We start from the raw sequence: 25,188 nt of genomic DNA, 5'->3' as shown, positions 1-25,188 counted from the left end.
AATCTTAAAAAAAAAAAAAAAAAAAAAAAAAAAAAAAAAAGCCCTAACCGGTTTGGCTCAGTGGATAGAGCATCGGCCTGCGGACTGAAGAGTCCCAGGTTCGATTCCGGTCAAGGGCATGTACCTTGGTTGCGGGCACATCCCCTGTAGGGAGTGTGCAGGAGGCAGCTGATGGATGTTTCTCTCTCATGGATGTTTCTAACTCTCTATCCCTCTCCCTTCTCTCTGTAAAAAATCAATACAATATATTTTAAAAAAATAAAATAAAAATAAAACGGAATTAGGACTCTACGCAGGAACTGTGCTTGCTGCCCGCGGATGGCTGCTCCGTGGAGGGGTTCCCAGGTTTCGGGGTCATCAGTCCCTTCCTGACTCTGGGTGAGGGTTCCCCAAGTGGATGCTCTGTGGGCCCGCCCCGCACGGGCCCCGCCCCAGTTCTGGCCCCGCCCTCGGCTGGTGCGCCTCTCAGCCGCCAGACTCCAGGCGGCGCCGCGCCTCCCCGCAGAGCGCACGTGCCCCGCGGGCACCTGTCCCCGGGCAGGGCGCTGTCGCCGCCCCTCGGCGGGCCTGGCGCTCTTGTCCGAGCCCCGGTCCCTGGGCTGGAGGACCGCGAGGGCGCCACCTGGGTCTGCGCGGCCGCCCTGCGCACGGAGCGGAGCGGGCGGGCGGAGGGGGCGCTGTGATCGCGGGGCAGGCAGGTCGCTGGGCGCTCGGAGGGCTCCCGCCGGAAGCAGGGGCGGAGCGGCCGCGCGAAATGTGGTGAAGGGCGAGCGGCGGGTGGCGGCGATGAGTGCGACTGCGGCCACCGGGGTCTTCGTGCTGTCCCTCTCGGCCATCCCGGTCACCTATGTCTTCAACCACCTGGCGGCCCAGCACCAGTGAGTGGGCGCACGGGGGTGGGGCTGGAGGATGTGCGGCTGGAGCGCGGCAACTTTGCAGATGGGGTCATGGGTCGCTGGCCTCCAGGGCTCCAGTCTGGACAGGGAAGGGGAGGGCGGGGAGGGGGTGCGGAGGGGAAATTAGGCGCCCGGGAGATACCGACCAGGGTCCTGGCTCAGGCTGGCATCCTTGCCATTTGGCGCAATTCTGGGCCAAGTGCTGGGGACCCGCGCCGTGCCAGGTCCCCGGGGACAGTGGTCAGGGAGGCAGTGCACCTGCCCTTGAGGAGCTCAGGGCAGGGGCGGAGGCGGGAGGGCACCAGGCGAAGTGCCCAGCGTGCTAGCTGCGCGCCTGCCTTGCTCGGTGCGCGTTTCCCGGGAATGTTACCATGTATGGACACACACATACTTCTCATGTCTTAGTAATTTTAGGAACTGTTCAGAATGCCTAGCAGAGCTAGCCCTGAACCGGGGGCGAAGACCTGGGTTCCGGGCCCGACTTTGGCACCGAGGGTGTGGCCTGGACTCACTGTTCTGGTCTGTCCAATGGACACTTGCGTTCTATTGGCAGGACCCACAGAGACCGGGGTGGGATGGGGAGCAGGGAGCCGGGGTGGGGGGTGGGGCTTGTGCCTGGCTGCTAAGGAAATGGGTGGGGCCGAAGGTGGCCCCATGTGGGTTTGGTTCAGAGACCTGCCCCTGGGTCCTCAGATCCCTGGCTAAGTGACCCAGCAGCAGCAGCAGCTGCAGGCCTGCCCGGCAGGCGACGGGAAAGATGCCAGGCTCCGTGCCTGCTGATGTTCCTTGCTTGCGGGAGGAGGAAGTAACCTGTTATGTTGCCGACAGCAGTTGGTGCTAAGGAAATTGCATCAGACTATAGGCTGCAAACCTTCTTCAGACCTTCAGGCTGCGGAGAAGTGTCTGCCCACAGGGCCGTGACTTCCTCCTCTGTTGGGGCTCGGGCCACCACTTGCTGCCTCCCGTGCCCAGTTGGCACCCATCCATCCGGAGCCGTCCCCAGGCACGGGCAGTGGCTGCCCTTGGTCTGACCCTGTCTCGGGCACATCTTCTGGAACACGCAACTCTGCCCAGGGAATGTCACATGTCTGTGAATATAGCTCTTGGGGGACCCTGCACTCCTAAAATGGCATTTAAAGCAATTCAGCAAATACTTATTGAGCATCTACTGTATACTTGGCACTGTTGTAAGTGTTGGGGATATAGCTATGAACAAGCCAGAAACGACTGGGGAGGCGTGTGCGGAGACAGATAACAAATGAAATGGGGCAACACGAGAGCGTGACCGGGAAGGGAACTGGTAGTCAGGGAAGGCTTCTTGGAGGAGGTGGCCCGTGAGCGGCAGGAGGTGGCCACGGGAACATCTGGGGACAGAGCCTTCCAGGTAGGGGAACAGGGAGCAGTGCAGGGAGAGGGAGGTGGCTGGTGACGGGGATGTTTTGCAGGGAGAGTCGCTTAGCTTACTGAAGGGTTGTGTGGGGAGGAGAGGATTTGAGGATGACCCTGAGGTTTTGGGCTGAGCCGTTGGGAGGACGGTGATGGCATTTACTGAGGGCAGGCATCATTGAGCACACTGCTGAACCCTGCGGTTATGAATAATTGGTGCCATCCATCCTTCCCATCCGCCTGCAGGTTACAATCCCAGTGGCCCCGGACCCCTCCCTCTTCTTCCTCCACTCCCTCCTTCCCACTGTCCCCTTCCCCAGAAGCCAAGGGTGGGGAACCTTTTTTCTGCCAAGGGCCATTTGGATATTTGTAACATCATTCATGGGCCATACGAAGTTATCAACTTAAAAATTAGCCTGCTAGCCTTAGCCGGTTTGGCTCAGTGGGTAGAACGTCAGCCTGCGGACCAAAGGGTCCCGGGTTCGATTCCAGTCAAGGGCATGTACCTGGGTTGCAGGCTCCTCCCTGGCCCGGACCCTGGTCGGGGTGTGGGCAGGAGGCAACCAATCGATGTGTTTCTCTCACATCGATGTTTCTTTCCCTCTCTCTCCCACTCTCTCTGAAATCAATGGAAAAATATCCTCAGGTGAGGATTAAAAAAAATTAGCCTGCTATATTTAGTCAAACATTTAATTAACTCACCCCTAATGCCTTGGCAGGACCAGATCAAATGATTTCTTGAGCCTTACATGGCCTGTTCCCCCTCCTCCCCCCGCCATAAGTCCTGGGGCTGGGCTAGCATCTGTTCCCTCCTTCTCGTTCCCCCTGGGACTGGTCCTCTCTGAACTGGACCACAGCAGAGCCTCCCTACAGGGCTTCCCTGCCTGAGTGCGCTGCCCCCCAGCCCAGCCCCTCATGCTACTGCTGCAGCCACACGGGACTGCTCTGTGACCCTTGGGCATCCCTTAACTGTCCTGCCTCTTTTTAAAAAATATATTTTATTAATTTCAGAGAGGAAGGGAGAGGGAGAGAGAGATATATAAAACATCAATGATGAGAGAATCATTGATCGGCTGCCTCCTGCACACCCCTTCCTGGGGATCGATCCCACAACCCGGCATGTGCCCTTGACAGGAATCGAACCTGGAACCCTTCAGTCCACAGGCCGACGCTCTATCCCCTGAGCCAAGCCGGCTAGGACTGTCCTGCCTCTTTTCCACGGTGCATGCTGATCCCCCTCACTGTCCCTGACTGTTGGAGCCGCAGCTGGGCTTTTTTGAGTCCCCGGAGTGAAATACCACCTCTTCCTTTTCCTGACACTCCCTCCAAGCAGATGTGATCTTTCCCTTCTCCGAGCCTGCCCCCCCCACCCCGATTGCACCTCAGAACTTTCCTGTCCAGCCAGAGCTCACCTTCGTATGTTCTGTGTGGCACAGCGCCTTGCGCATAGTAGGCAGGCAGATAAGTTGGAATTAGCTGAAGCTAATTCCTTCTACCGGACCTTTTTTTTAAAAAAAATATATTTTATTGATTTTTTACAGAGAGGAAGGGAGAAGGATAGAGAGTTAGAAACATCGATGAGAGAGAAACATCCATCAGCTGCCTCCTGCACACCCCCTACTGGGGATGTGCCCGCAACCCAGGTACATGCCCTTGACCGGAATCGAACCTGGGACCCTTCAGTCCGCAGGCCGATGCTCTATCCACTGAGCCAAACCGGTTAGGGCAGACCTTTTTTTTTTTTTTTTACAATATATTTTTATTGATTTCAGAGAGGAAGGGGGAGGGAGAGAGAGATAGAAACATCAATGATGAGAGAGAATCATTGATTGGCTACCTCCCGCATGCCCTGTACTGGGGATCGAGCCCGAAATCCTTGACCGGAATTGAACCCTGGACCCTTTGGTCTTCAAGCCGACACTCTATCCACTGAGCCAAACCAGCTAGGGCTTCCCACCAGACCTTTTACAAAAACCTGACAAACAGAAAAAGCAGATTAGGCTGAGGAGCCAGAAAAGGGATGGGCTCTCTGTCTGTCTTTGTCTCTGACACACACATACTCATACACACACACACACACACACACACACTCTGCTCATACTCACGCATACACATCCCCTCTCAGTAGGTGTCCTGTTCTCAGAAGGACGTCCGTAGCCTCTGCCCACCCCCCACCCCCATCCCAAGACCAAGAACTTTTCCACCCTTGGGTTCGTCAAGGCCAAACCCCCCTACCCTCCACCCCCCCCCCCCCCCCGTCCTTGTGGGCCCATCTCTCCCTGTTCTGCGCAGGCCCTGCACGTGGCTGTCCCAGGAGACACAGATGGTGTGCTGCCCCAGTTTCTCTTCCATCTTCGCTCCTCTAGAGGGTGCCGTGCACCAGTTTACACTGCCCTCCGTGCTCCCGAAGGGCGCCAGCCTGCCAGCTGTGCGACGGTGCCACTGTCATCTGGGTCCTCAGTAGCAGCAGGGATGGGGGTATCCCCTGGCCACCGCCTGCCTCAGGCTGGGAGTAATAGGCCCGTCGGCTTACGTAGTGCACCAAACCATTGTCCTCTTCACGATGCTTCAGCTCAGCATCACATTCCAGATCTACACCAGCTTCCGGTCCCACGCTCTCCTCCATTGGCAGCTCATTCCCACAGGAGGAGCCTGGAGCATCCACTGATGTTCACCACTAGGAAGTTCCTATTTTAGTCTCCTACCTGGACACCACAGTCATATTCATTCTTATCATAAATTGTGTCATCTTTCCATCCATCCACCATCCATCCATCATCCATCCATCCATCCATCCATCCATCCATCCATCCATCCATTCATCATCCATTTATCCATCCATCATCCTTTCATCCATCCACCATCCATCCATCCATCCACCCATCATCTATCCTTCCATTCACCCACCATCCATCCATCCATCCATCCATCCATCAATCATCCATCCATCCATCCATCCATCCATCCATCCATCATCTATCCATCCACCATCCATCCATCTATCCATCCATCAGTAATCTATCCTTCCATTGACCCACCATCCATCACCCATCATCCATCCATATGTCCATCCCCCACCCATTCTCCATCATCCATCCACCATCCTTCTATTCATCCATATCTCTTTCCTCCCTTCCTGTCCCTCTCATTTCCTCCCTCATCCATTCATCAATTTTTACACCTTAACAGGGGTCCTCAGGCAGACTTTCAGCATCACCTTCATCCAGGTATCTTGAAAAAATGTGTATATTCCCATGCTCTGCCCCTGAAGCATTCTGCTTCTGCAAGTCTAGGGGAGAGCTGATACCCAGAGCCCACTCCCTTCCCGTGTGCTGGGGAGATGGCTCCCTGCACCTATGGCCCATCTCCTTGGGAACTGTCCCCCTGCAGGCTGGATGGGTCGCTTTCCAATGGTGCCTGGCACACATCCCAGGGCAGGTGCATGGAGTGAACCTCAGCAGGAGGTCCCTCAGTTCCTAGTAGGCAGCCGTGGGCTGTGGGGCCTGTGACTGAGAAGGGTATTTCCCAGGGGTCCCAGGGCCATATGGCGAAGGTGATCCAAGGTCTGCATGTTGAAGGGTCTGGAGGGATCTCATCTGAGAAGCGGTGCTTTTGTGTTTTTGATTTTTAAAAAAATTCACCATAGCTAAGATCTGGAAACAGCCTAAGTGCCCATCTGTAGATGAATGGATTAGAAAACTGTGGTACATCTACACAATGGAATACTACGCTGCTATAAAAAAGAAGGAATTCTTACCATTTGCAACAGCATGGATGGAACTGGAGAGCATTATGCTAAGTGAAATAAGCCAGTCCATGAAGGAAAAATACCACATGATCTCACTCATTCATGGATAAGAAAGACAATTATAAACTTATGAACAAAAATAGATACAGAAACAGAGCTGCCTCGAACAGACTGTCAAACCACAGCGGGAAGGCCGGGGAGGGTTGTGGGGCAGGAGGGGAGGGTAAGAGATCAACCGAAGGACTTGTACGCATGCCTATAAGCATAACCAATGGACACAAGACACTGGGGGCTAGGGGAGACCAGGGGATTGTCAAGGGTGGGAAAAAAAGGAGACATATGTAATACTCTTTGTAATATAAGCAATAAAACAATTAAAAATTTTTTTTAATTGATTTCAAAGAGGAAGGGAGAGGGAGAGAGAGACAGAAACATCAATGATGGGAGAGGATCATTGATCGGCTGCCTATTGCACGTTCCCTACTGGGAATGGAGCCCGCAACCTGGGCATGTGCCCTGACCGGGAATCGAACCTGGGACCTGGTTTATAGGTCAACGCTCAACCACTGAGTCATGCTATCTGGGCAGCAGTGGTGCTTTTGGCTGCCTCTAGGGCTGTTGAGGCTCTGGTGTGGCAGGCACTGGAGTGGGTCCGGCTGTGCTTCTTATGGAACTGGAAACCCTGCTGGTCCCAGAGGTGTGAGGGGGAGAGTGCCTCGGTGGGACCCCTGGTGAGCTCCGGGGTGGGAGGGCTCAGAGTCCATTGAGATGGGTCCCCAGGCAGACAGGGCCACTCCTGTTCATCCGCAGTGCCTGGCACGTAGGGGGTGCAGAATATATATATATTTCCTCCATATGTTTTTATTTTCATTTGTTAATTTTTTTGTTAATCCTCACCTGAGGCTATTTTTCCATTGGTTTTTATTTATTTTATTATTATTTTTTAAAAAATATATTTTTATTGACATCAGAGAGAGAAAGGGAGAGAGAGAGAGATGGAAATATCAATGAGGAGAGAGAATCATCGATCGGCCGCCTCCTACACGCCCCCTACTGGGGATCAAGCCTGCAACCCAGGCATGTGCTCTGACCGGGAATCGAACCTGGGACCCTTCAGTCTGCAGGCCGACGCTCTATCCACTGAGCCACACCGGCCAGGGCCCTCTGGTACCTTTGATTATACATGTGGCCTTGTCCTCCGGAAGGTGTGCATCACTGTGACTCCACGTGGCTCCTGGGGCGCGGTCCCAGGGTTTCCCGCTGGCACTGAGGGGATAGGGGCTGGAGGAGCAGAGGCAGCAGCCGCTGGGACACATCCCCTGTGCAGGGACGGGTGCGGGGGGGGGGCGGCTGACAAGAGAATGAGGAGCTGGTGGCTCTGGTCCCCCAAAGTCTCACAGGGGCAGGGGCAAGAGGGGCCACAGAGCCGCAAAGAAACGTCGCTCATACCACAGCACTTGGCAGAGGTAGGGCTGGGAGCGGCTGTATTCAACAGCCAGGAAATTCCCAGCACCAGCGTGTTTATTTTGCTACGTGACCACCTCCCTGTTCTGGTCCTTGCAGCTTCTGGACAATTGTAGGGGTTGCTGCCCTCATCCTGCTCTTGGTGGCCCTGTTGGCTCGAATCCTCGTCAAGAGAAAACCACCCCGGGACCCGCTGTTCTATGGTACGTCTGTCTCCCCCCTCCCACCCCCCCCCCCCCCGGCCAGCAGGGGAGCTGCTATGTCCACTGAACAGCTCAGCAGGGCGGCCTCCGGCACTGTCCCTCCGTGGCTGTGAATACGCTGAGCCCGTGGGTAAAGTGGCAGGAAGTGGAGGAGTATTTCAGGGTGGCATGGCCTCTCCTCCAAGCTACCCCTCTCCCAGGCTGTGACCCACCCTCTCCCAGCGGGAAGCACAGCAACCAGCTGGTACCCAGTCCCGATTGGAGGTCAGAGCGCGATGGAGGTGAGGGGAAAGGAGAGGAGGCTGTGCTTCCGCCAGGATCCCATCCATGGTGTTGGAAATGGCAGGATTTCCCTCATTTAAAAAAAAAAAAATTTTTTTTATTGAATTTTTACAGAGAGGAAGGGAGAGGGATAGAGTGTTAGAAACATCATGAGAGAGAGGCATCGATCAGCTGCCTCTGCACACCCCCTACTGGGGATGTGTCCGCAACCAAGTACATGCCCTTGACCGGAATCGAATCTGGGACCTTTCAGTCCGCAGGCCGACGCTCTATCCACTGAGCCAAACCGGCTAGGGCAAGAATACCCATTTTATACAGTAGATAATATAAACGCACACGGTCCATTCCTCTGTTGCCCGACATTTAGGTTGTTTCCTTGCTGTGGCTATAAATGTTTCTTTTCCTTCTTCGTGGGTCTGTAGGTTGGTTGGGTGGCTCTGCTTCAGGCTGTGATGGGACTCAGGGCTGTCCCACGGGTCTCCCTGCTCCTGGGCCAGCAGCTCCCCAGGGTGTGCCTTTTTTAAAAAAAAAATATTTTTTTATTGATTTCAGAGAGGAAGGGAGAGGAAGAGAGAGACAGAAACATCAATGATGGGAGAGAATCATTAATTGGCTGCCTCCTGCACACCCCACACTGGGGATCGAGCCCGCAACCCGGGCATGTGCCCTGATCGGGAATCAAACTGTGACCTCCTGGTTCATAGGTCCATGCTCAACCACTGAGCCACACCAGGGCACTGCCCTGTCCTCTTAAAGCCATTGTCCCTTGCACATCAGCCACTGTCCATCTCTAGATCTCCAGTGCGGTGTCGGGCAGACAAGCTAGACCCGTGGTCGGCAAACCGCGGCTCGCGAGGCACATGTGGCTCTCTGGCCCCTTGAGTGTGGCTCTTCCACAAAATACCACGTGCGGGCGCGCACGTACAGTGCAATTGAAACTTCGTGGCCCATGCGCAGAAGTCGGTATTTTGCGGAAGAGCCACACTCCAGGGGCCAAAGAGCCGCATGTGCCTCGTGAGCCGCGGTTTGCCGACCACTGCGCTAGACACGTGGGGAGTTGGCCTGTTCGGTAATTAACTCTTCTAAGTCATTACTTTAAGCCTGGCGGTCACCTCTACGCTGTGGCCACTGGTTACAGGGTTTGTCCAGGTGGGTGCCGGTGTGGCCCTGGGCATCCGCTGGTAGGGAGTCGGGGAGGCGACAGAGTTAGGGGCTGAGTTTGTCATTCTTACCCCCTGGCGTGTGTCCCCTCGGTGAGCGCACGTGGGCAGCGATGTCAGACCCACGACACGGGCGGAGATCCTGCTGCGTGTGCCGGAGGGATGTCCTGTTGGCCCGTGTGGACAGCGTCCACGGGACCGTCTGGAAAACATTAAAACGGTCCGTTGTTGCTGGCGGATGCCAGCTCGTGGCATCGTCTCCGGGCTGCTCCGTGTACACCGCTGCTCTCTCCCCAGTGTACGCCGTGTTCGGCTTTACCAGCGTGGTGAACCTCATCATAGGCCTGGAGCAGGACGGAGTCATCGACGGGTTCATGACGCACTACCTGCGAGAGGTATGGCCCCGCTTCGCGGTCTGAGCCTTAAGCCCCAGGGCCAGCCCCCCACCCACCCAGCCTCCTTCACGTACATTTAATGGAAAAGACGAACTTTAAATGAATTGAGAATTTGTGTAATATTATTAAAATATCACTGCATCTGAAAGCCCAAGTTAGTCTTATGCGTATAAAGTACATCAACGGTGAGAGATAATCATTGTCCCATACACCAGGTTCGTAGGTCGATGCTTAATCACTGAGCCACGTCAGCCGGGCGACAGTAAGCATTTTTAAAAAAATCCTCATCCAAGGATATGGCTTTTTATTATTTATTTACTTATTATTATTATTTTAAATATATTTTATTGATTTTTTTTTTTTACAGAGAGGAAGGGAGAGGGATAGAGAGTTAGAAACATCGATGAGAGAGAAACACTGATCAGCTGCCTCCTGCACACCCCCTACTGGGGATGTGCCCACAACCAAGGTACATGCCCTTGACCTGAATCGAACCTGGGACCCTTGAGTCCGCAGGCCGACGCTCTATCCACTGAGCCAAACCGGTTAGGGCTACTTACTATTTTTTAATCCTCACTCGAGGATATTTTCCCATTGATTTTTAGGGAAAGTGGAAGAGAGAGGAAAAGACAGAGAGAAACATTGATGTGAGAGAAACACATTGATTAGTTACCTATTGGTTGCCTCCTGCATGAGCCCCACCAGGGCCCGGGCCGGGGAGGATCCTGCAACCGAGGTAAAGGCCCTTGACTGGAATCGAACCCGGGACCTTTCGGTCCACAGGCCGATGCCCTATCCACTGAGCCAAACCAGCTAGGGCTAAAGTTGTACTTTCCCCTTCCTGCCGATTTTGTAACTTTATGAGCTGCAGCGTCGTTTCACTTGAGCAGACTTGCACACATCAGGTCTGTTGTGTTTTACGCGAGGTGCAGGCCTGGTGTTCTGCGCGGTGTCTGAGCCCCATGTAAAGCGGACCCCTCTCCATGCTTCCCTCAGGGTGAACCGTATCTGAACACGGCGTATGGGCACATGGTCTGCTACTGGGACGGCTCCGCCCATTACCTGATGTACCTGGTGATGGTGGCGGCCATCGCATGGGAGTAAGTCACTTCGCCGGGGTGTGTGTCTCCGCCGCCTTAGCGACCGATCCGCGGGTAGGTAAGGGGAACACAGGCGAGTGGACAGACAGGTGTCCCCGGACTGAAGGCTGCTCCTTGGAGATGAGTCAGACCCGGCGTTCTGCGCTCCCCGGCCCTTTGCACCCGGCTCTCCGGGTTACCTCTGCCGCGGTGATGGCTCGGGCAGGCCCTTAACTTCCTGATTGATTTTGTTCTCTTATGAGAATACTGTTTTTCAGGAATTTAAGCCCAACACATTTTTTTTTTTATTGATTTCAGAGAGGAAGGGAGAGGGAGAGAGAGAAACATCAATGATGAGAATCATGGATCGGCTGCCTCCTGCACATCCTCTACTGGGGATCGAGCCTGCAACCTGGGCATGTGCCCTTGACTGGAATCGAACCCGGGACCCTTCAGTCCGCAGGCTGACGCTCTGTCCACTGAGCCACACCGGCTTGGGCATGCCCAGCACATTCTAACGCAAAGCTTCAGCCTCACGCCAGTTCAAGCTGCCTTTCCCTCGTCCAGGTGTGGGCCTGAGGCGTAGGGGCCTGTCTTTCCATTCCTTCTCCAGTCAGCCTACCCTGGATTCTCTGAGGATGTATGTATGTAAACGGGGTTAAAGGAAGAGGGGCAGGGTCTTCAATGACACAATCTCCTGGGGGTTGGCCCTGCTTTAGGATATGCTGGGTCTGCTCTGGGGCACACACGTGGCCTCTCTGGAGACCCCTGCACAGGACGCTCTGCATTGCACCGATCCCTGCAGTGAGTGAGTTTGTGACTCCCCTGCCCACGGGGGTGCACCACAGCTTCTCTCCGCTGGGGTCCCTTAGCCCAGGACAGTCAAGTCCAGCCACCTTCCCAGACCTCCCGTGGCTGCAGGTGAGGGAAAGCCATGCATTCTTCTCTCTCTCTCTCTCTTTTTTTTTAATCACCCAAGGATATTTTCCCATTGATTTTTAGAGAGAGCGGAAGAGAGAGGGAAAGACAGAGAAATATCGATGTGAGAGAAACACATTGATTGGTTGCCTCCTGCATGAGCCCTGACCAGGGCCCAGGCCGGGGAGGAGCCTACAACCTGGGCATGTGCCCTTGACGGGAATCGAACCTGGGACCCTTCGGTCCGCAGGCTGATGGTGTATCCACTGAGCCACACCGGCTAGGGACACGCATTCTGTACAAGGCTGAAGTTCACCTGGACCAAATGCATGCCCTGCTTGTGCGTGCACCCCCGCCCCCCAATCGTGAACTCAAGGACAGCTCCAGCTAATTTTTGGACTTTTGTAGGCACCAGCCTCCCCTTCCCAAGCTCTAGGGAACACGTCCCGTATTTCTGAGGCTGCCCATGCTCTGCGTGGACGCTGTCGGAAGTGGGCCAGAGTTTCTGCAGCTCTGTTAGCGCCCACAGGGGGAGAGGGCTCTTGCCTGTCCTACTGACAGGCCCAGTCACTGAACGGACCTGCCTGGAGGGATCTATGGGTCTGGCTTGGGGGTGGGGGCGGGGCAGGAAGCACACAGTTCAGAAGGGAACCCCTCTGTTCCCGGCTAAGACTCCCCTTTGGAGTGTCTTGGAGCTCCTTATGGAGTGGGTTATGGGGATATCGGTTGAAAGATCTGTTTGTTAGCATCGCCTATTAAGAAGATTAGGGGTATATATCACTTTTTTAAAATATATATTTTTAATTGATTTTTAGAGAAAGAGGAAGGGTAAGGGATAGAGAGGTAGAAATAGCCATGAGAGAGGAGCATCATCGATGGGCTGCCTCCTGCACACCCCCCACTGAGGATCAAGCCCGAAACCCAGGCATGTGCTCTGACCAGAATCGAACTGGTGACCTCCTGGTTCCTGGGCCGACGCTCAACCACTGAGCTACACCGGCCGGGCTATATATCACTTACTATCTTTACTTTTAGGGGCTTTGGCCAAAATTCTGTGACACCAGGGAAAGTCCACTTCACACCCATTACTCGTACTTCCAATGGTTAGGGAAGTGGATCCACTTTCCATCCTTTTTTGAGCCTCTTTTCCGTTTCGTACCTAAGAGTGAAACACAGGCCGCCTTTCGCAGTGACGAGGGCGTTGTGGTCTACAGGTTAGGGTCGCAGTGTAGTTCCTATTCCAAAGGACAGAGCCCTGGCCGGTTTGGCTCAGTGCATAGAGTGTCGGCCCTCGGACTGAAGGGTCCCGGGTTCGATTCCAGTCAAGGGCACGTACCTTGGTTGCAGGTTCCCTGGCCCCGGGTCCTGGTGGGGGTGTGTGCAGGAGGCAACCAATCGATGTGTCTCTCTCACGTCGATGTTTCTCTCTCTCTGTCTCTCCTCTTCCCTTCCACTCTCTCTAAAAATCAATGGAAAAATATCCTTGGGTGAGGATTAGCAAAAAAACCCCAAAACAAACAAACCCAAAACGAAATAACAAAAAGGTACAGAGAGCGTTCTGTGGTTTGTCTCACGAGGAAATGGAGGGTGAGCACCAGGGTTCCCTGTGTCTGGGGTTTCCATCCAGGTACGTTGTTAGTGAGGATAAAGGTAACACTGGCTCGTCTTCGGCAGATGGCATGCTAAGCCAAGGTCTTTTCGTTGCAGGGAAAGTTATAGAAACATTGGGCTGTACTGGGTCGGATCGATTATGATGAGCATGATTGTTTTTGTGCCAGGAAACATTGTAGGTAAGAAACTTGATCTTGAAATTCACTTTCCTTTTCTGAAACAATGGGGACTGTTTTTAAAGAGAGATGCTATTTTGGTTGTCACAGCACCAAGACATTCCGAGCTCACCAAAAAGCTGTTTTGTGGAATTAGTCCTCCCTCCCCTCTTTAATCTTACCTTGAAAAATGCTTTTGAGCAGTTTTCAAAAATGTACATTGAACAACGAGGCAATTTAAAACAAATATCTTTATTGATTTCAGAGAGGAAGGGAGAGGGAGAGATAGAAACATCAATGATGAGAGAGAATCATTGATTGGCTGTCTTGCTCATCCACCCACTAGGGATTGAATCCGAAACCTGGGCATGTGCCCTTGACTGGAATTGAACCTGGGACCCTTCAGTCCCCAGGCCGACACTCTATCCACTGAGCCAAACTGGCTAGGGCAATTTTTAAAAAATACGTTTTTATTGATTTCAGAGAGGAAGGGAGAGGGAGAGAGAGAAACATCAATGATGAGAGAGAATCATTGATTGGCTGCCTCCTGCACACCCCCTACTGGGAATCGAGCCCACAACCCATGCATGTGCTCTTGCCTGGAATCGAAACAGGGACCCTTCAGTCTGCAGGCCAACAGTCAATCCACTGAGCCAAACCAGCTAGGGCACAATCACGCAATTTAATATCAGTGATGCCTGACTTTGAGAGGGGTTTGGAGGGGTTCAGTATTGTGTTTGTGGCTACATGCAGTGTGCAAATACTTCTTAAAACTTTTGTGGTGTGCAGGGTGGGACAGAAGTAGTTGATAGTACATGAAACAGAGTCTATTCTTGTACGATTATTTATTAATTACTGTGTTATTTTCCATACCAAAAGCTGTAAACCTATTTTTTCCCCTGCCCTGTATATAACTCTGCCACACTGTGGGAACTCAATAAATGTCCTTGAAAATGAAATACTCTTTAAGGCTAATGTAAATGAGGTTATTTATGCATGCGAGAAATCAGGATATTCCACATATACCTTAAAAATACTGTATGTAGGCGGCAGTGGATAGAGCATCAGCCTGCGGACTGAAGAGTCCCAGGTTCAATTCAAGGGCACATGCCCGGGTTGTGGGCTCCATCCCCAGTAAGGGGCGTGCAGGAGGCAGCTAATCAATGATTCTCTTTCATCATTGAGTTTCTCTCTCTCTCTCTCCCCACTTCCCTTCGTCTCTGAAATCAATAAAAATATATTACAAAAAAATACTGTAGCCGGGACATACCTGCTAAACACCTAAGTTTTGAGTTGATCTGGTTTTTCTGGTTAAAAATATTGTCTGGTTCATAGGGAAATTTTAGGTGGCTGGAGATAGGAGGTATCCTAAATGTTCCTTGTGTTTCTAGATGCTTTTGGTAACCTTCTGGCTCTCCCTTTCTCTCTTGTCAATAGGGAAGTTCGGAACACGCGTTTGCCCTGCTTTCATCTTAAGCATACCATACACGTGTCTTCCTGTCTGGGCCGGCTTCAGAATCTATAACCAGCCGTCGGAATATTGTCATTACCCGTCCAAGGTGATTTTTTATTAAGTCACGTGTAACCTGTCTGCACACTGGCAGGGCGCACCCGCATCCACGGGCCACTGAGCTGTGCGCCTCCAGGGGACTGGAGCTTTTGGGGACCGCGATCCATCGGCGTGACTGTGTCGGTTCTGCAGTGTCTGTCACGCCTTAGCTCTGGTGGCCAAGACTGTCTGTCCGACGGCGCGTACTTCCGGGGCCAGTGGTCCCCTGGGCTGCTCCCCTCACATTCTGCATGAGTTCTGTGTGGGGTTGGTCTGGGGCTGTCTGTGGCCTGGAGTTTGAGCACCTGGGCATCTCTTCAGAGATACCTGTGCCTTTACGGCCCTGAGGGGAGGCTGGAGGGATACAGCGTTCGAGTTAGCACACACAGCCATAGGGTACCAATTACTAAGAGATCCAGGCACATGGATACCAGCTACAGGACGCCTTCTTTTTCTTTGTTTAATCCTCACTTGAGGATATTTTTCCCCATTGATTGATTTTTAGGGAGAGTGGAAGGGAGAGGGAGAGACACAGAGAAACACTGATGGGGAAGAGACACATTGATGGGTTGCCTCCCACATGCCCCTGACCAGGGCCAAGAGCCTGCAACCGAGGTACGTGCCCTTGACCGGAATCGAACCCAGGAGCCTTCAGTCTGCAGGCTGACGCTCTATCCACTGAGCCAAACTGGCCAGGGCTACCAGGATGCCTTCTGAGACAGCTCCCTTATTCCCAGCCAGGTGTCCAGATGCAACAGTACTGGCTGGGCAGAGACTCTGTTAAGATCTTTATTTCTAAGCTAGTGACATCTCACTAAATTACTCTTCCTTTTATAGATCCTTAAGATCCCTTAAGCTAGCGGTTCTCAACCTGTGGGTCGCGAACAATGAAAATACATCCTGCCTATCAGATATTTACATGACGATTCATAACAGTAGCAAAATGACAGTTATGAAGTAGCAACGAAAATAATTTTATGGTTGGGGGTCACCACAACATGAGGAACTGTATTAAAGGGTCGCGGCATTAGGAAGGTTGAGAACCACTGGAGGCTTAAGCAAAACTGACATATGAAAAGATGCATTACTAGAGATAATCAGAACATGATTATTCATTTGACAACAAGATTTACAAGGGAATTCATTAAAATGCATTTTCATTTGCAAACATTTCATTTGTTCACATTCAGACACCTGTCATGTAGACTGAGGTTGGCACACTGACAACTGGAACCCCTTACATCCTTTTTTAAAAAATTTTAAAGTTTTTTTAAAAATATATTTTTATTGATTTCAGGGAGAGAGAGAGAGAGAGAGAGAGAGAGAGATAGAAACATCAATGATGAGAGAGAATCATTGATCAGCTGCTTGCTGCACACTCCCTACTGGGGATTGACCCGGGCATGTGCCCTGACTGGGCCTCGAACTTGGGGCCCTTCAGTCCGCAGGCCGACGCTCTATCCACTGAGCCAAACCAGCTAGGGCGCCCCTTACATCCTTTTGAGGAATGAGGTGGTTGTTAAAAAACAGTCCCCACAGCCTTGGCCCTCCCTCTGGTGCATTTGAAGGCTCCATGCCAATGCGTCAGCAGTGATCATCAGACACATGACTGTTATTATTTTTTTAAAAAAGTTAAAACACAGAGTCAGCCGGGGAGAAGTAGACATTGTCATGCAGTGCTGACAGGAACATAAATTCAGAACCGCTCTGCAAAGCAGTCTGGCTATGTTCTCAGCCTTAACGAACGGAGCCCTGTAACCCAGTCGTTCTGGCTGCCAAACTCCTGTATTCAAGGTGCTCACCGCCCCCTCAGGTGTAACAGTTGACATGCCTCAACGTCCAACAAGTCGGATACGGTGCTTCCGTGGGGGCATTAAGTGTTTAAAGGAATTTTACTAATGTGGGGAAGTGCTTACAGTTAGGTAGATGTTGAGAATCAAAAGAACAAACACAAAATTGTCAATACATGAAGTCCTTCTTTTTTTTTTTTTTTTAAATATATTTTATTGATTTTTTACAGAGAGGAAGGGAGAGAGATAGAGAGTTAGAAACATCGATGAGAGAGAAACATCGATCAGCTGCCTCCTACACATCCCCCACTGGGGATGTGCCCGCAACCAAGGTACATGCCCTTGACCGGAATCGAACCCGGGACCCTTCAGTCCGCAGGCCGACGCTCCATCCACTGAGCCAAACCGGTTTCAGCTGAAGTCCTAATTTTGTGAAAAATAAAGCAACTCTTAGTGTGGTGGGTTTATGGTTTATTTATTTTAAAAAAATATTTTTATTGATTTCAGAGAGGAAGGGAGAGGGAGAGAAAGATAAAAATATCAACGATGCGAGAGAATCGTTGACTGGCCGCCTCCTGCACGCCCCACACTGGGGATCGAGCGCACACCCAGGTGCTCTTGACTGGAATCGCACCCGGGACTCTTCAGTCTCCAGGCCGATGCTCTATCTCCTGAGCCAAACCAGCTCGGGCGATTTGTGGTTTATTTTAGAAATGAGTATGCCTTATATTTGTCATCACACAAAAGAAAGCTATTTCAAGAAAAAATATGGAACCAATGGACACAAGACACTAGGGGGTAGGGGAGGCCGGGGGAATGTCAAGGGGGGGGGTAAAGGAGACATATGTAATACTCTTTGTAATACTTCAAGAAATAAAAATTATTATTAAAAAAAGAAAAAATATGGAACCAGAGCTAGGAGGGCCCTTTGAGGTCACATGGCCCCATTTGCTCATTTCACAGATGAGGAAACAGACGTGAAGGGGAAAATGATTTTCCTAAAGTTTCACGGCTGGGGGTTATGCTATGATTTCCTAAAGTTACACGGCTGGGGGTTATGCTATGATTTCCTAAAGTTACACGGCTGGGGGTTATGCTAGGATTTTCCTAAAGTTTCACGGCTGGGGGTTATGCTAGGATTTTCCTAAAGTTACACGGCTGGGGGTTATGCTAGGATTTTCCTAAAGTTACACGGCTGGGGGTTATGCTAGGATTTTCCTAAAGTTTCACGGCTGGGGGTTATGCTAGGATTTTCCTAAAGTTTCACGGCTGGGGGTTATGCTATGATTTCCTAAAGTTACACGGCTGGGGGTTATGCTATGATTTCCTAAAGTTACACGGCTGGGGGTTATGCTAGGATTTCCTAAAGTTTCACGGCTGGGGGTTATGCTAGGATTTCCTAAAGTTTCACGGCTGGGGGTTATGCTAGGATTTCCTAAAGTTTCACCGCTGGGGGTATTCTAGGATTTTCCTAAAGTTTCACGGCTGGGGGTTATGCTAGGATTTTCCTAAAGTTTCACGGCTGGGGGTTATGCTATGATTTTCCTAAAGTTACACGGCTGGGGGTTATGCTATGATTTCCTAAAGTTTCACGGCTGGGGGTTATGCTAGGATTTCCTAAAGTTACACGGCTGGGGGTTATGCTAGGATTTCCTAAAGTTTCACGGCTGGGTGTTATGCTAGGATTTCCTAAAGTTTCATGGCTGGGGGTTATGCTATGAATGGGGAATCTCCAGCCTCTCTCATCACCACCGCCACCCTTGTCTCAGTGGGTCTCCGGTCTCCTCCAGCCCCGGACCTGCTCAGCGGTTACAAACTCTGTTTTAGGTCGTTCAAGAAGTCCAAGCAAAGGACCTGCTGAGAAGACCATTTGACTTCCTGTTGGTCATCTGCCTCCTCCTGGCAACTGGGTTTAGCCTGTTTAGAGGCTTGGTAAGCAGAACTGATGAAAGTGACATATATACCAGACTTCCTAGCGCACGGACCAGATATTTCTCCCATTAGGTCCTGGAGGGCGGGGCCTGCTTCCTGCTGCTCTCCTGCCGGGGTCAACCCCAAACCTCCTCTCTCCAGGGGGCGGGGCCCATTCTGGGCTGCTTTGTGCCACCTCCTTCTGGTCCTTCGATCAAGCTCTACCCAGAAGTGTCTTCCCTCTGCCCTGGTTGGTTTGGCTCAGTGGATGGAGCATCGACCTGCAGACTGAAAGGTCCCAGGTTCGATTCCCGTCAAGGGCACATGCCTGGGGTGTGGGCTCGATCCCCAGTAGGAGGTGTGCAGGAGGCAGCCCATCCATGATTCTGATCATTGATGTTTCTATCTCTCCCTTCCTCTCTGAAATCAATAAAAGTATATTTTTTAAAAAAAGAAATGTCCTTAAAAAAAAAGAAGCATCTTTCCTCCCTTATTAAAGGGCACCTGAAAAAGTAGTCTCACTACGTATTTTGGTTCCGTTGATGTTTCTGATTTAAGTATCTTGGGAACAGGTGGTAACTTAAGACTGCAATAAACACTGTGTCCTAGGCCAGTGGTTGGCAAACTCATTAGCCAACAGAGCCGAATATCAACAGTACAACGATTGGAATTTCTTTTGAGAGCCAAATTTTCTAAACTTAAACTATATAGGTAGGTACATTGTTATTAACTTAATTAGGGTCCTCCTAAGGCTTAGGAAGAGCCACACTCAAGGGGCCAAAGAGCCGCATGTGGCTCGAGAGCCGCAGTTTGCCGACCACGGGCCTAGAGCATCCAGGTGTTCTCAGGAGTAGGGTGGTGGGATTGAGGAAGGGTTCCCGGAGTAAGGCGTTAGCATCCTTGCCACGTAAGTACATCTGTGGCTGTGGGGCCTTGGAACAAAGGCTTACCCTCTTGGACCCTTGGCGTCTTTATAAAATAACAGAAGCTAGCTGACGGTATTGTTTTGAAGATTTAATAGTGAACATCGATACATGTAGAGGGACTGATACATAGTAGCTGTTCAATAAAGGTCTACTTATTTTTAAATATTTTTTAATTGATTTCAGAGAGGAAGGGAGAGGGAGAGGGAGAGATAGGAACATCAATGATGAGAGAGAATCATGGATCGGCTGCCTCCTGCACGCCCCCTACTGGGGATCGAGCCCGCAACTTGGACACATGTTGCCCTTGACTGGAATCGAACCTAGGACCTTTCAGTCCGTAGGCCGATGCTCTATCCACTGAGCCAAACCAGCCAGGGCTGTTTATTTATTAAGGATCCATCACAATGTCCCAGTTTCATGAGTTCTTCTTTTTTTTTTTTTAAAGAGAGAATCTTTTTTTTTAAAAATATATTTTATTGATTTTTTTTTTTAACAGAGAGGAAGGGAGAGAGATAGAGAGTTAGAAACATCGATGAGAGAGAAACATCGATCAGCTGCCTCCTGCACATCTCCTACTGCGGATGTGCCCTCAACCCAGGCACATGCCCTTGACCGGAATTGAACCTGGGACCTCTCAGTCCGCAGGCCGACGCTCTATCCACTGAGCCAAACCGGTTCCGGCCATGAGTTCTTCTTAGCAGCCAGAGTTACGCGGTCAGTTATATTCAGCTTCCATGGCGATAGCCTGCTGCCATTGCACAGCTGCTGGGATGCAGAGCGGCAAGTGTAAGCTGAGGTAGCGGGTTCATTGTTTTGGGGTCAGCTGGCTGGGTTCAGAGGGAGCAGCTTTCTTAAGATGTGGGTGGTTGCAAACTGCCTGGAGGAGAGCTGGCCACTAGGAGAGACTCAGGGGAGGGAAGTAAAGGAGAAAGCCAGGCTGTGGGCTTTGCTCAGACCGCAGAGCCGTGAAACTGTCCTTTGGTTAGTTTGCTGTAATGCCCACAGTTAAAAGGACAGCAACAAGCCCTCGCCGGTTTGGCTCAGTGGATAGAGCGTCGGCCTGAGGACTGACGGGTCCTGGTTTTTTTTTTTTTAAAGGACAGAAATTTATTTTCTCACAGTTTTGGAGGTTGGGGGGTCCTGGTTTTGATTCTGGTCAAGGGCACATGCCCGGGTTGTGGGCTGGATCCCCAATAGGGGGCATGCAGGAGGCAGCTGATCCATGATTCTCTCTCATCGATATTTCTCTCTCCCTCTCTGAAATAATAATAATAAAAAAGGACTGCAACAAAATTAGTGCCACCTGTCACCTTGCACAGCTGTACCCACTTCCCTGTGTGTGTGCGTGTGTGTGCGCATGTGTGCGCACACGCTTGGTGGGTGGGGCTGTTAGGTTGGGAGTCCTTTCACCGACTCTGCCCCTGACCCGGGTTCATGTGTGTTGTCTGGGTGGGACATGACGGATGACAGCTGAGGGGGGACCCAGTGACTGAGAGGGGACCCAGTAACATGCCAAAGAGACACGTGGCTCTTTTGTGGCCTCGAGTCTACTGTGTTGGGACTAAACCTGCTCTGCTCTCAGAGGGGATGCTGGAGGGACGCAGGAGGTGGCTTCTGATGAGGACCCTGCTTCCAAATCCTTGTTCTTTTTTTTCTTTTCTTCCAGTTTTTGTGTTTTTATTTCAATGGTCCTTTTTTCATTCATTCACTCTTCATTCATTCATTCATTCATTCTGTTAATCCTCACCCGAGGACATTTTTCCATTAATTTTTAGAAAGAGTGAAGGGGGAGAGACAGAGAGAGAGAGAAACATTGATGTGAGAGAGACACATTGATTGGTTGCCTATTGCACGGGGGTTGAGTCTGCAACCAAGATACGTGCCCTTGATGGAATCGAACCCGGGACCTTCAGTCCATGGGCTGATGCTCTGTCCACTGAGCCAAACCGACTAGGGCACAGATCTTTGTTCTTCACTGGCCCCCGAAGGCCATGCACTCTGTGAGGCACTGGATAGAGGAGGTTATTTTTGTTGTTGTTAATCCTCACCTGAGGGGATGTTTTTCCATTGATCTTTTAGAGAGAGTGGAAGAGAGAGGCAGAGACAGAGAGAAACATCTATGTGAGAGAAACACATCGATTGGTTGCCTCCTGCATGAGCCCTGACCAGGGCCTGGCTCGGGGAGGAGCCTGCAACCAAGGTACGTGCTCTTGACTGGAATCGAACCCGGGACCCTTTGGTCCGCAGGCTTGACGCTCTATCCATTGAGCCAAACCAACTTGGACTCAAACCCTTGTTCTTCACTGGCCCCCGAAGGCCATGCACGCTGTGAGGCACTGGACAGAGGCGGCTGTTTCTGAATCTTATAAAGCATAGTAAGATGAACCTGGTACGGAAAGGCAGGGGGCAGAGGCTAGCTCTTCCCTGGAGAAGCAGGCTGTGCGTGCTCTGCTGGCGGGACCTCGAACTTAACCCGAGTCCTCGAAAGGCAGCCGGGAGCAGAGCGTTAGCTCCAGTTCCTGCTCCCGTTTGCTTCCTCTGCTCCCGGGGCACCTGCAGGGTACCTTCCCCTTTCACTGGGAGCTTCTCCCACACATAGTTTTTGATACAGAGCAAAGCTGTTTGTCACTAAAGCTGGTGCATTTGGCCTCATCAGCCAACAGAAGAGCCAGCTGTGACTGCATCTTTTTTCAAAATACGTTTTTATTGATTTCAGAGAGGAAGGGAGAGGGATAGAGAGAAAAATGAATGATGAGAGAGAATCATTGATCAGCTACCGTGGGATCAAGCCTACAACCTGGGCATGTGCCCCGACTGGGAATTGAACCTGGGACCTTCAGGCTGCAGGCTGATGCTCTATCCACTAAGCCAAACCAGCGAGGGCTGTGACTGCATCTTGATAACGAATTCATTTCTGTTCCCAGATTGCTCTGGATTGCCCAGCTGATTTCTGCCGATTTTATACCCAGTTTCAAGAGCCCTACCTGAAGGACCCTGCGGCTTATCCCAAGATCCAGGTCAAGTAGTGACGGAGCCTAAGGCTTTTCTGTCTTCGCTCTGGGAGGATGGGAACACGTGGTTCCGCCCGGGAAGCGGGAATGAACATGCTCACCTTTGCGAGGGTCCGTGGTCTGCGCTCTTCCTCGGGCCAGGCCAGGCCGGCCGGTGTGTGATGACGTTTCTCTGTTGGCACAGATGCTGGTGTACCTGTTCTATTCTGTCCCTTACTTCGTGGTGGCGCTTTACGGACTGGTGGTGCCCGGGTGCTCCTGGATGGCTGACGTCACCCTGATTCACGCGGGAGGCCTCGCGCAGGTACCTGAGAACGCGCTCCGCTGTGAACGCTCTGCTGGGCATAGGGCTGTCCTGGTTGAGGATCCCATACACCTCTGCTCGGTGTTTTAGGGTAGGAAACACTAGGTGGACATGTCTCCTCTGTTTTTGTGCGTTTTTTAAAAATAGATTTTTTAAAAATATGTATATTTTATTGATTTTTTACAGAGTGGAAGGGAGAGGGAGAGAGAGTTAGAAACATCGATGAGAGAGGAACATCGATCAGCTGCCTCCCATACACCCCCTACTGGGGATGTGCCCACAACCAAGGTACGTGCCCTTGACCGGAATTGAACCTGGGACCTCTCAGTCTGCAGGTCGACGTTCTATCCACTGAGCCAAACTGGTCAGGGCTTAAAATAGATTTTTATTGATTCCAGAGAGGAAGGGAGAGGGGAGAGATAGAAACATTAATGATGAGAGCATCATTGACCGGCTGCCTCCTGCACGCCCCCTTACTGGGGATCGAGCCCACAACCGGGGCATGTGCCCTTGACTGGAATCGAACCCGGCACCCTTCCGTCCACAGGCAGACGCTCTATCCCAGCGGTTCTCAACCTGTGGGTCGCAACCCCTTTGGCGGTCGGACGCCCCTTTCACAGGGGTCCCCTAAGACCATCCTGCATATCGGATATTTACATGACGATTCATCACAGTAGCAACATGACAGTTATGAAGTAGCCACGAAAATAATTTTATGGCTGGGTCACAAGATGAGGAACTGTATTTAAAGGGCCAGAAGGTTGAGAACCACTGCTCGATAGAGCCACACTGGCTAGGGCCCCTTTGTTTTGTGGTTCCTCAGAAGACGTTTTCTGCTGACCTGTTTTATTTAAGTCTCGTAGTGACCACCTGGCAGGCGCTCCATCAGGTACACAGACGAGGCCCAGCGAGGTTGTGGGGTTTGTCCACCGCCACAGAGGCAGCAGGTGGCTTTGTTGTTTACAGTGCCATTTGCCAGTCTCTCAACACCACGGCCACCAAAGAGAACTGAGAACTGTTAACCTTAAGATGTCATTCTAAATTTGAGATTTTGGAATTCCACTGTACTACCCTAGACAGAACCAGAGGGACTAGTTTTATTTATTTTTTCTTGATTTCAGAGAGGAAGGGAGAGGGAGAGAGAGATAGAAACATCAATGAGGAGAGAGAATCATTGACTGGCTGCCTCCTGCATGCCCCCTACTGGGGATCGACCCGGCAACCTGGGCATGTGCCCTTGACCGGGAATCGAACCGTGACCTCCTGGTTCATAGGTCCACGCTCAACCACTGAGCCAGGCCGTGAGGGCTCATTTTAAAGGGTCTGCTCCTGGGAAGCAGAACCTGCCACTCTGCTCCTCCCCCTGTTGTCAGCCCCGCCCCGGGCTCCAGTAGGTGCTCACTGAACTGCGAACGGAACTAGCTATGGAATGACTTCATCACACAAAGTGCATTTTTACGAAATAACAACCAGCTAAACAACTGGCTCTTATGAGCAAGGAAGAAAATGAAGTCATTGTACCTTTTATTTTCTTACTGTCGGTAAAAGAGCCAAATGAACTTACCTTTTAAAATGATCGTCTTCATCTTGCTCTTTTCAAGCAAGCTTAAGAATGAGGTTCCCGCCGAACCGTTTGGCTCAGTGGATAGAGCGTCGGCCTGCGGACTCAAGGGTCCCGGGTTCGATTCCGGTCAAGGGCATGTACCCTGGTTGCGGGCACATCCCCAGTGGGGGCGTGCAGGAGGCAGCTGATCGATCTCTCTCATCGATGTTTCTAACTCTCTATCCCTCTCCCTTCCTCTCTGTAAAAAAATCAATAAAATACATTAAAAAAAAAAGAAAAAAAAGAATGAGGTTCCTCCAGAAACTCTAGCCAGTGGTTCTCAACCTTCTGGCCCTTTAAATACAGTTCCTCATGTTGGGACCCAACCATAACATTATTTTCGTGGCTACTTCATAACTGTCATGTTGCTGTTATGAATCGTCATGTAAATATCTGATATGCAGGCTGGTCTTAGGCGGGTCTCGACCCACAGGTTGAGAACTGCTGCTCTAGGCTTAGCCAGTTAATTGGATCACAGCCAAGTCACGATGATGGCAACAAGACTACTAGAATTTACAGGGTTGGAAAGGCGACTTCCCATCTAAGGTACTTTGTAGGAGCTTAACTCGTGGTATAATTCTTCACACCTCCTATTCCCTCCCCTTTTACATCTAGCCAATCATTAGGTCTGCTTAGCGCTGTCTCAAGAGTAATTCTCGAATCCAATACCTTTTTTTTTTTTTTTAAATATATTTTATTGATTTTTACAGAGAGGAAGGGAGAGGGATAGAGAGTTAGAAACATCGATGAGAGTGAAACATCAACCAGCTGCCTCCTGCACACTCCCTACCGGGGAT

The 25,188-nt window shown here is 51.3% G+C and overlaps 1 protein-coding gene across 1 annotated transcript in view; it reads left to right on the top strand.

Annotated features, from left to right (window-relative positions):
- Positions 1-559: 559 nt before the first annotated feature.
- Positions 560-25,188, top strand: part of TM6SF1 (transmembrane 6 superfamily member 1) — a 30,831-nt gene continuing 6,202 nt past the window's right edge. Inside the window, exons 1-9 of the mRNA XM_081114715.1 lie at positions 560-878; positions 7,594-7,697; positions 9,437-9,534; positions 10,531-10,634; positions 13,239-13,321; positions 14,735-14,856; positions 18,464-18,568; positions 22,398-22,490; positions 22,669-22,788. Of these exons, the coding sequence (XP_080970841.1) occupies positions 787-878; positions 7,594-7,697; positions 9,437-9,534; positions 10,531-10,634; positions 13,239-13,321; positions 14,735-14,856; positions 18,464-18,568; positions 22,398-22,490; positions 22,669-22,788 (921 nt within the window). The 5' untranslated portion in view covers positions 560-786. The remainder of the gene's footprint in view (positions 879-7,593; positions 7,698-9,436; positions 9,535-10,530; positions 10,635-13,238; positions 13,322-14,734; positions 14,857-18,463; positions 18,569-22,397; positions 22,491-22,668; positions 22,789-25,188) is intronic.

This window comes from Myotis nattereri, assembly GCF_964212035.1.
Source record: "Myotis nattereri genome assembly, chromosome: 21".
In the NCBI taxonomy this organism is placed as follows: Eukaryota; Metazoa; Chordata; class Mammalia; order Chiroptera; family Vespertilionidae; genus Myotis; species Myotis nattereri.
Note: the sequence above shows the minus strand (reverse complement) of the source record. Positions and strands in the feature narration are given on the sequence as shown.